The following is an 11,085-nucleotide window of genomic DNA, read 5'->3' as shown; positions in this document are numbered from 1 at the left end:
CGTAGGCTGTCGCGACCAATATTATCCATGAGATTTCTTTTCGGATAAATCGCGTAAATATGTAAATGTGTCGTTAAACCCGCCACCACCCGACACAGCCAATTAGTAAGGTTTGTCACGTAAACAGAACATGCCAACATCTCACCGGTGTGTGTTTACAATCTTAGCACGACGTTTCGCCAGTAAATACAACCAGCATCATCAGGCGACAGCCAGATTCGTGGAGAAAACCTCCTGTTTTGTTCTTAAATAGAGGGATAGATGTGATGTCGTCACTTGTGAGCCCGTCAGGTGCGAAGGCCAGAGGACAATTGGCCGTGTCGGGTGGTGGCGGGTTTGACGACGCATTTATATTTACGCGATCTAACCCAAAAAAAAAACTCATGGATATGTGTGCATTGTTTGCGTGTATGGTATGTTGTGTATAACGTGTCTTGTTTGTGTCTTGTGTTTGTCTCATGCGTGTTATTTATTTGTGTCTGTAATGTGCGTTGTCTATTGTATATGTGTGTGTGCGCATTATTTTGCGTGTGTAGTTTGCGTGTATTGTTTTGCGGTGTGTATTGCAGCGTATGCAGCTTATGTGTGTATGTGCTTGCAGTGTACGTGTGTGCATTACGTCTTGCAGTGTGCACTGTAGCATTTGTTGCGAGCCATGTTTGCGTGGCCACGCGAGGTTGTGTCCGCGCCCGGAGCGCACGTCCCGAAACTGAAACCGCGAAGTGGCTCACTTCCTCTCGCCGCTCTGCTGCTGTTGACGCTACCGCTGATGCTGTTGTTGCTTCTGCTGCTGTTGCCTCTGCTGCTGTTGCTGCTGTTGCTACCTCTGCTGTTGTTGCCGCTCTAAGCTAGTAGCCAGTGGAGTCGTTCACTCGCCATTCCGTGCTCAACATATTGGTCAATGACCACAGCGTGTTGGCCTTAAAACAACATTTTTTTTTAAAGTCAAAGAACAGGCGACGATTTGGCAATAGCCTTTATAGAATCAGAATATGTATTTTTATTGGAGGAATCCGATGAGCTATAAAGCTCTTTTTTCGCAGATCTCCAGTGGGGGCAGGTCAGAACGTTACAACAAACAATATAAAACACGATAGGGGAGTAAAGTATAGGAAAGATGAACAAATATACACACAAATAAAACTAAACTATTTTAAATCTAACCATGTAAGACCAACTATTCAGAAGCAACCTGGCGATCACAAATTAAAACTCCACAGTGCAAATCGCAGTCTCCAACTCTTACCTTCATGGCCTTTTCTCTATTTGTGCTATGACGAAGGCCCATTACCCGAAACATCGTCTATTATATACATACAATTTCCTCCACGGTGTTATTGATGAATGCGTCGAGTCTGTTGTTGTTCATTGTGTTTGTAAATCCACTGCCAACGCAGCAGCAGCAGCAGGAACTAATTTGTCCAGAACAATGTCTCAGACGTCAAAATATGAACACGTATTCTTGGTTCTTTCGGTAAAGTCACGTAGAAGGGAAATAATAAAATAATAAAAATAAAACAATAACATTCTCACGACGTTTCGATTGCAACACAAGCGATCATCATCAGAAATGTATTGCTGTGGTTTTCACACATGATGACGATTGCTTGCGTTGCAATCGAAACGTCGTGAGAATGTTATTGTTTTATTTTTATTATTTCCCTTCTACGTGACTTTACCGAAAAAACCAAGAATATGAATCCCTGCACATTGTAGATGTTAAGCTTTCGTGACTGCAAGGATTCATACTCTTAGGTTTTTTCGGTAAAGTCACGTAGATAAAAATAAATAATAAAAATAAGCTTTAAAACGAATATGAACACGTCCACAAGGGTAATGAAAAGATAAAAGCCATCATGTGGATTTATTCAAATATAACGAGCAGGCCCGCACACGTCCTTTGAACGTGACTGTCCCTCCCTCCCTCCCTCCCGCCAGTCAGCCAGCAAAACTTTTTTCCCCATCGTAGAATTTCAAAGCAACGTGTTTATCCACTGCTGGATGAACAGCCGCGTTGTGCGAGTCGTGGGATGCGAGTGACGTCACCACGCAGTGACGCAGATCACGCGCTGTGACGTCACCAACGCAAAGCACGTGCTGTGACGTCACCAACGCAGAGCACGCGCTACTTGCGAGCACGCCCCCCAGGCAGACAGGAATCCAACCCGTATTATCCAGCCAAGAAACATTTTTTCCCCCTCAATATTATTTAGTAGGGCACGAACGTCTATTGTTTTGCTCTTGGGATGGCATATGAAATGTTTGACAAATACTGAACGTACTCTTTGGTTTTTTCGGCAAAGTCATGTAGGTAAAACAAGCAATAAAATAAAATAAATGAAAACAACTAAATTAAATCACGACGTTTCGGAGGCAACACAAGCTTCCTTCATCAGGTGTAAAAAAAATACTGAACGTATGTTATGGGTATGCGGCCACGTGAAGAACGCAGGCGAGAGGCTGCAACAATGTCCGTCATTCCGTCAAAAAAACTCTTGGAACGACGGTAAATATAGGCCCCAATGAATCAGACCTCGCATCTCAAGATTTCCAGATTTCCCGAGATTCAAATTTTAAAAACCCAAGTCTCTGATCTCAGTGTGTTTCGGCCGCCACCACTGTGATTTCTCAATGCAGGTCTCCAAAAGGCGTCGAGTACAAGTTTGTAGGAAGCTGACCTTTGCAGCAGTTGTAAGCCGATACAAAAACCGGTTTGTTTTTTTGCTTTTATGAAAAAAAATGCAGCTCGGCATGCTGGTCATTCCAGTCGTTTTCGCCAGTAAGCACAACTCTGCTGAGATGCACTCAAAGGTGTTTCGCAAATACAGTGAGGGAAAAGAGTATTTGATCCCCTGCTGATTTTGTACATTTGCCCACTGACAAAGAAATGATCGTCTATAATTTTAATGGTAGGTTTATTTGAACAGTGAGAGACAGAATAACAACAACAAAATCCAGAAAAACGCATGTCAAAAATTGATTCGCATTTTAATGAGGGGCAAGTGCTGTTCGCGAGCACCTATGAAGGACGGCACGGCACACGAGGGTGGGTGGCTAACACCACACCCGGCCGCCTTTGTCTCCCCCAGTGGCGATGTTTACACACCGCACCAGGTACTCATTTGAGGCTGAGTCGACCTAGGGGAGGCCCAGGTCCGGTTCAAATAATCGTCACTGGTGTTGGCCACGAGCAGGAATCGAACTCGGGTGGCCAGGTTCATAGCGCAGCGTGCTAACCGCTACACCACCGCTCCTCACAACACCACACACTGAATCACCCACACACTCACTCACACTTCAGGTCACCTCACTTTTCTTTCTGCTTCGCCCACGACTCTCACCCGTCGACACTCCCAGCATCGTTCACAGCGCAGCTCAATGTCCACATACACACAACAGCCGTCTGACGGAGGATCCCTAAAAATGGCTCCAGGTGTGGATCTGAATCTGTTCCAATCGCCGCGTGCATTTTGTCAAAGTGGAGAAAGCAGGAATACTGTGCAAAAAATATTTAATTCATGAATTAACGATGCTCCGATTGGATGCCAACAGACATATCTCGAGACACCGTCATTCCTGACAGGGCTAATAACACCGACGACTCTATAAGAATAACAATAACTCTTAAAATTTTGATTTAAAGCTTTCATGACTGCAAGGAATCATATTCTTGGTTCTTTCGGTAAAGTCACGTAGAAGGGAAACAATAAAATGTATTGTTTTATATTTTTTTTATTTTATTGTTTCCCTTCTACGTGACTTTACCGAAAGAACAAAGAATAATAACTCTTTACTTTGGGGGGGGGGGGTAGTGCTGGCCAATTTGGCGGTCCGTAGAAAAAAAATCATTTTTTGGGCTCCCGTTTCAACGTGTAAACTCTTGAGTGAAATGAAAGAAAAGACAATAGAGAATAGTTCGAGATGTAACATGAGAAAAATGTCGATGTACCATAGGGATGTGGCGAGATGAGATGAGAGAGTTGCAGACAAGATAGAGACGAGATCGTAATTGGCTTGATGTTGATTAGCACGTGACATTGATCAGGATTTGAATTCGAGTTGATATTTTTCACTTGGCTTGTTTACGTCTCAAGCCACCACTGTAAAAGCACTGATCTCCAGTGACGCTACAGCAGAGGTGGCGTGGTGGAGAGGTGGCGTGGTGGGTTAGCGCCAGAGGTGGGACAAAGTCATTGTTATGCAAGTCCAAGTCGAGTCGCAAGTCATCAAATTCATGACTCGAGTCTGACTCGAGTCCAAGTCACATGACTCGAGTCCACATCTCATAGGTGGGACAAAGTCATTGTTATGCAAGTCCAAGTCGAGTCGCAAGTCATCAAATTCATGACTCGAGTCTGACTCGAGTCCAAGTCACATGACTCGAGTCCACACCTCTGGTTAGCGCACTGCACTCTGAAACCCGGGCAACATGAGTTCGATTGCCCGCCATGGCTAACATCAGCCGTGGCAGCCCGCAATACACCAAACCGCACTGACCGGCGTGGTGAAGTATGGTCAAGCAACCCACATGACCGACACAGTGTGTGGGGGAGGCCTTCACCCATATCGTACGATGTTTGTCATTTGTGCCGTGATCACCCTGGATGTGATCTCGATCAATCTGGAGGTTAACCTGCCAGAGGCAATTCGCACGTCCCGAGACATCTGCAAGTTGCAGGGTGGGCGTCCCGTTCACCGCTGAATCTGGGAACGCGCAAGCGGTTCGGGTAAATTTTACCAAGAGGGGCGGTAGCGCCATTCTTTTAAGGACATTGTACACTACTCGCCGCAGAGAAGCGTAGGGACGCGACGGCTATTCTACGACAGCTGGTGCAGAACTGCGCCATGCTCTCCCGCGTGGCCTTTTCCTCCCGATGGGAAAGGGTTAATACATCGCTTCGATTTAACGTTGAGTTCAAGTCGTACGATCTTTTCAATTCCTCGAGCGAAACAATCGTTTTGTTTTTCTTCTGTTCACTTGCGTTCCTGCGAGCTCATTCGATAACATCAGTTTCCTTCCGTCATTTCGGTGACCCACGTCCACTTTGAGCACGAAACCTCACGCTCGAAACTCTCCACCACCCTTCTTCCATCGCCGCAACAACGGCGCCAGGAGGGAGGGAAGGTTCTTCAGCCGACGGTCGATGCTGCCGAGCATCTTCAACTGCTCCCGCTGGAGCCCCACCTCCTCGTCGCGACGGGCGTTCTCCGCGCGCAGCCAGCGGGCGTTCTGAGAGGCGCGGCGCTCCACCCGCCTCAGCTGCCTCCTCGCCGCGTCCCCGTCGGCCCGCAGCAGCAGCGCCGTCGGCGAGTCCTCCCGCCCGGCGCGCGTCCCACGGCGTCGAGCCACGGCGGTGCCGCGGGGAATTCTGGGAGCCCCCGCCGCGGTGGGGGGAGTCGGTAGCGCGGGCTCCTGCGCGCGTCCCCCAGGCTCCCGTCGCTCGCGGCCTGCGGGGCGGCTGCTGCTGCTGCCGCCGCCGCCGGGAGACGCCGACGCCGCGGGAGGCGTCTGCGCGGAATGGGGCGGCTCCGTCGGTGTGCGCGGCCGGCTGGGATCGAGCTGGGCAGCGGCGGATTCTGTGGCGTAGAAAATAAAATAGAATTCGCAACAGGAAGTTTCTTTAGTAGCAAGCAACGAGTGTCGTTTAACCGTTCGGGCGGCAGCTCGGCGGGAGAGCGAGCGGCTTGCAATTGGAAGGTCGTGAGTTTGAATAAAAGTTAGACATTCGCAGGCAATAAAATGACGACAGCTGTATGGGGAAGTCAACGATGCTTACACTCCAGGATTCATGCAAAATGTCCCACCACTGACACAGGGCTGTAAACGGGAGATGACAGCCAATCACTCAGTGATTACTTGCTGCCGAAATTACATTTGGCTCAACAGCATTTGAGGATGTATTTTAATGCCGTGAAAAACCTTAGATGTCATTCGCGCTGTCCGACCCGTTAGAGATAAGTTGCGAGTTCATATTGCAGTCACTAGTTGGCTCGGCTGATCCCACTAGGGTCTATAGATGCAAGCGTGGGAAGTCGATATGGATCATGCTGTAGACGTCCTGGAATTATGGAATTTCCACCAATGGCTCGGGACGTCAAGGAGCATAAACCATCACGCAAACTCCGGTCATCCTCGCAGCAGCGGCTTTTGGCTGGCCATCGAACAAAGACACTCACTGCATCGTGCGCTTTCAGATGCGCTTCTACGACCGTCTAGAACGCTCTCCCTTCTGATATTAGGAAGCTACTGGAGCTATGAACTTTTAAATCTAGATTAAAATCGAATTTCTTTAGAACTGCTTTTTGTGTTTAGTTTGTTGTCTTTCCCTCGCACCTCCGATGAGCACGGTTGACTTTGTACGGTGTGAAGGAAGATCAACATACAAAGATACGATCAACAACAGATAATTTGATAATTTGTAGCTCACCTCTGCCTCTATTGCCCATTCTCTTCCTCTTCCCTCCCCTCGCCCATCCATTCCTTCCCGTCCCTCCCCTGACCTTTCGTGACCCCCTAAGTACCCCTCTATCGGGGTCACTCATTCCTCAACCCTTGCACACCCCAGCCATCCAAATCATTCTATTGCCATCGTTTTTAAAACTATGTTGATAAGCGCCTCGAGTGAAAGCGCTCTATGAATATATAAAACAAGGTAAGATGTATCCACATTTTCAACTGCTTCAAGGACTTAGATAAGGCATTGCAGATTTCTTTTTTGGAAGCACCGAGAGCTGCACCAAAATCTACAGGGACGCGGCCGTAATCCAACCGCGACGGCGAGCGCCACGGAGAGGCGACACCTACACCGCCACGAGGGACCCCCCCCCTTCCCCGAGGGACATCCAGCGGTTGTCGGCCGTCGCCGGGGCTCACTCAAGAGTTTGCGGACGCTCACCGTCGGAGGAGCCGGCGGCGTCGGGGCCACACGCGCCGCCCTCCATCCGCTCCAGCCTGTAGGACGCCAGCGCGAGGCGCTCCGCGGACGTCAGCCCCTGCCGCTGGCGCCGTGCCGCGGCGTGCCCGACGGTCGTCCCCGCCCGCGGCTCGTCGCCCGACACCCCGCGGCTCGTCGCCCGGACGCGGAGCGGGCAAACCGGAGGTTTCCCGCACCGCGTTTTCTCGGTCCGCGGGCGTGCTCTCGGCGGGCGGCCGACTTCTTCCCGGGCTGCTGCCCCTCGCCCCGGACGCAAGGCCAGGGGCACGCCCAGCCCGGCGAGGATCCCGCGGTGCCCGGACACCTCGAGCCCGGCCAGGAGACGCAGCTCAGCGGCCGTGAAGCGCTTCTTCCGCCGCGCCCCCCGCAGATTCTTGCGAGGGACCTGTGCCGAGGTATAACCGCGGGAGGTTTAGTTCACCATCCCCTCCTCCCCTCCCCCCCTCCAGCGCGCGTCGACGTGCGGGACACATCGGCAGCGGAGTAACGAACGCGCGAGCGCCACGCAATACAAAACTTAAAAAAACAGTCTAGACAAAATGAACATTCGCCCCCCCCGACATTTCGGAGCACGTAATAGATTCCTGAAACCGGCTGTCGTTTTAACAACCTCAATAAAAAAAACGCTTCCAGCCTCGGTGCACGAGGCGGATAGAGCGGAAGCCGCAGGGTGGGGGGGGGGCAATGGGGATTGCGTGGACGCACGCGTGGGACCGGAGTCGGCACCGCTGGCTTTCCTCCGTCGCTCGTCTCCTCCAGCTCCACCTCCACCTCGGCCCACGCAGGCTTTGTGCCACCGGGCCGCTCAATGCCAGTCTCCACGCCGGCCTGCAGCTCCTCCTCTGCACGAGGGGGACGCAACAGCAGCCACGACAGCAACATCAACATCACCAGCAACGGTGCTAACCCCATCAACAGCAACACCACCACCACCAACAATAATAATGGCTCTGGGTGCCACCTGGGCACCCAACTTGTTGCGAAGTTATCGCGGTTCGGATCCGGCAGGCCGCCCTGGTTGTTACTGCGGTGGTGTATTAATAGGAAAATTAGATGACTGCTTCAACAGTGGCCTGTAAATATCACCCCGGCGTCATTCGAAAAGAGCAAGCCACCGTGTGTCGGTGTCATGGACCACATTTGTCAAATTCGCTAAAAAATTACCCGAAAATTACTCAGAATCTTTATTTATACTGGAGGAATCTGATGAGCTATGAAGTTCTGTTTCACAGATGTCCGGTAGTTGTCCAGTAATGCTTGACTGGGATTACACCTACCAATCATTGCCTTAGACTGGAAGGCTAAAAAGTTCGCTCGCAGGCAAGGTGCCGAGTCACCTTGTGCCGCACAAGGACAGCTGCCCCTGGAGGTGCCGTGCTAAATATTTGAGATGAGATGCGACGCTAGTCACTGATCGTGTTTCAAGCGTCGTTAAGTGCCCCCCCTCCCCCCACGGCCTTAAGTGGCACCTCTTTCACAAGCTAATCATTATTACTGTTTACCGCATCGGCAAGAAATCACACCTGCGCAACTTTTTTCGTTTTTCACAACCGCCAGTGTCCACGTGTCAGAGTTAACCACATCCCCTTGCAGTCCGCTGAATTGGTCTTCGGATGCTGCAGTTGCACCTGTTCAGACGAAGACCACGCGGTCAAGAGCTGTTATCGCCTTTGGTCGGGAGACATTTTAACCTGCTCAGCAATGCCAGGCAGAGACTCTTACCAGGGCAAGAGGTTTCAATTTTCACAATCGTCCTACTCCTGGGTCGTGTTCCGTCCACTTGACTTTGCAGGACTGTATGCCTGCTGTAAGCCGCAAAATTCATATCTGTAAAGCAAACATTACAGATGTGACTTAACGTCGCATTTCGTAATGAAAACATCATCAGCATCATCATCATCACGATCCATGGGCAGATAGCCCGTAGGTGTGCACATTTTGTCCTTTGTTTCCACTTTCCTCTGTCTTGTATCAATATACTCAAGTAGTGCCACATCTTTCTGGCACCAATCTCTTATGTAAAGCTATTCTCTGTTAGGTCTTCCTCTACGGTTCCTTACATTTTTCCCGAATAACCAATTTAATTTTCCTGTTCTTGCCCTTTCAACATATGTGTCCATATAGTGCGAGTTTCTTTCTCATCACTGCCTGCATCATCAGGTCGTCATCTTCTATCTGCAACCATGTTCTTCTACGTTGGTAACTCTTTGAGTCCGGCTTAGATGCATTATCCTTCTGTATAAATGAATTTCAAGTGCCAGTATCTTATCTCTGTCAGTCTTTTTTTTTATGAAAACATACCAGTTACTAATTATCCAGTACAAGTTAACGTGAATCATACTCCGGCTTTATTATTTCTCCGAGCTAAGCATCCGCAGGGCATGTCCATCACTTGCGACCGCGCCTGATGCAGTTTCACCAATCTGCCAGGGTGAGGCACTCCCAGCGTAATTCTCTCTTCCAGAGCGCATTTCATCCAAGTTGGACTTTGACACTCCGCCCCTACGGTCATCATAATTTCACCCCAAATTCAACTTGCCAATTCAGAAGGATTTTTTTGACTGGCACGAGGGGAAGGCATAACAAAGGAGATGGGGTTGCTAACCGTCTGTTAACGACCTCGCCTGGTGTACAGGACATCTTGGGTTCGATCCTTGCCCTGACGCCTGTATATTCTGGAGTTTGTTGCGTGGATTTTTCTCCGGGTCCTGTGGTTTTTTCCTCCACATTTAGAAACAGGCATTTACGAGTATTTGACACCTATACATTTCCATATGATAAGCTACTTCATTGAGCTATCAATTATGGCCAGGTCGCTTCTGAAAACGAGCTACATAGCTCAGTGGGCCTTACCTCTTCCACAGTCTCTTACCTCACCCTTCTCACTCCCCTCCACCACACTCTCCACCTCTCCTCTCCCACCACTCTCCTCCAGACTCTCCTACCTCTTCCCTCTCACTTCACTCTACCTTTCTCCACACACTCTCCTACGTCTCTCCCCTCCACGCACTCTCCTACTTCTCCCCTCTCATCTCAACTTCCTCCCCTTCCGCTCCCTCCCCGTGCGGCGGGACGCTCGGCACGGGCGGTGCCCACCGGGCAGCGGAGCGTGGTCGTGCGTGGCACCGAGGCTCCGTGGCTCACCGGCTTCACCGCTCGGCTCGCGCTGCCCGCGACCCGCGCCGTCACCGTCACCGTCGTGGTTCGCTTCCCTAGCGGAGGCCGCATGCCGAGTGGGCCGCGCGCGCTTGTCACTTCCCAGCGCGAGGGACGGGGCCCAGTCCGGATGCGCCACTTCGAACAGCGCCGAAGGCTTGCCTGAACACGAGGGAGGAAAAGCGCAATCGTTATTTGTCGAAAACACTTTCAGCAGCTTGAAAGACATTATTGTTGTTGTCCACGTAACTAGATGGCGGGCTGGGAAAACGCCTATCATCTAAACCTTTGGAAAACGAAGCAATAAACTGGTTCAACCACTCACAACCGAAACTCTCGCGCGGGAAAAACGATGCCAAATAGAATGCGTCAACGCTGAAAATTGCCTTCCATAGACACGCAAGCGCAACACTCCAATCGAGGCTAAACCAGCCACGGGAAACAACAACTCGACGACGACAGCCGAGGCAAAACATGCGTGGCCCGTGCGCGTGCCACGTGGTCTAGCCCGTGCTGCCTGTGACGTGCGCGTGCCACGTGGTCTAGCCCGTGCTGCCGGTGACGTCCGCGTGCCACGTGGTCTAGCCCGTGCTGCCGGTGACGTGCGCGTGCCACGTGGTCTTCCCGGGCTGCCTGTGACGTGCGCGTGCCACGTGGTTTAGCCCGTGCTGCCGGTGACGTGCGCGTGTCACGTGCCGTGCACGAAGTGCGCGCCGCACACGCGCGCTCCCCCTCCTGCTCCAGGTCCATCGCTCGGCGCGTCGTCGCCGCCGCCACCCCCGCCGCGTCGCAGACGGCGGAGCCAGGCGGCGCGGCGCTGCACGGACAGCTGCCGCGTCTTGTCGTCGTGGTGGTCGATCACGCACGGGATGCGGAAGAACGAGACGTGCTTGTCTCGCGCCGAGCGGCTCCGGCAGCCGCGCACTGCGCAGTTCACCATGGCGGGGACGCGGGCCGGTGGGGATAAGGTGTTGGGGGGGGGGGGGTACGTGGG

The 11,085-nt window shown here is 51.5% G+C and overlaps 1 protein-coding gene across 2 annotated transcripts; it reads right to left on the bottom strand.

Annotated features, from left to right (window-relative positions):
• Positions 1 to 3,780: 3,780 nt before the first annotated feature.
• LOC144949307 (uncharacterized) lies at positions 3,781 to 11,052 on the bottom strand. Of its 2 annotated transcripts, XM_078879259.1 has the most exons (7): positions 10,788 to 11,052; positions 10,080 to 10,253; positions 8,658 to 8,762; positions 8,459 to 8,563; positions 7,641 to 7,777; positions 6,897 to 7,320; positions 3,781 to 5,577 (listed from the first exon to the last, which is right to left on the bottom strand). In XM_078879259.1, exons 1-7 carry the CDS (start codon positions 11,029 to 11,031, stop codon positions 5,060 to 5,062), a joined length of 1,707 nt encoding a protein of 568 aa, XP_078735385.1. In that variant the 5' UTR covers positions 11,032 to 11,052; the 3' UTR covers positions 3,781 to 5,059. The 2 variants fall into 2 exon arrangements, with proteins under 2 accessions (XP_078735385.1, XP_078735386.1); XM_078879260.1 differs by lacking the exon at positions 8,459 to 8,563.
• Between the last annotated feature and the right edge of the window lie 33 nt (positions 11,053 to 11,085).

This window comes from Lampetra fluviatilis, chromosome 53 (genome assembly GCF_964198595.1).
Source record: "Lampetra fluviatilis chromosome 53, kcLamFluv1.1, whole genome shotgun sequence".
Classification (NCBI taxonomy): Eukaryota; Metazoa; Chordata; class Hyperoartia; order Petromyzontiformes; family Petromyzontidae; genus Lampetra; species Lampetra fluviatilis.
Note: the sequence above shows the minus strand (reverse complement) of the source record. Positions and strands in the feature narration are given on the sequence as shown.

What these genes read in the sequence shown, in the direction of transcription:
- LOC144949307 (XM_078879259.1), bottom strand. Translation starts at nt 11,031, where the DNA reads ATGGTGAACTGCGCAGTGCGCGGCTGCCGGAGCCGCTCGGCGCGAGAC. An exon ending in CGAGCCGAGCGGTGAAGCCG is followed by an intron (nt 8,763 to 10,079) that starts GTGAGCCACGGA and finishes TTTGCTTTACAG; the next exon opens with ATATGAATTTTGCGGCTTAC. An exon ending in AAACGAAAAAAGTTGCGCAG is followed by an intron (nt 7,778 to 8,458) that starts GTGTGATTTCTT and finishes CCCCTCGTGCAG; the next exon opens with AGGAGGAGCTGCAGGCCGGC.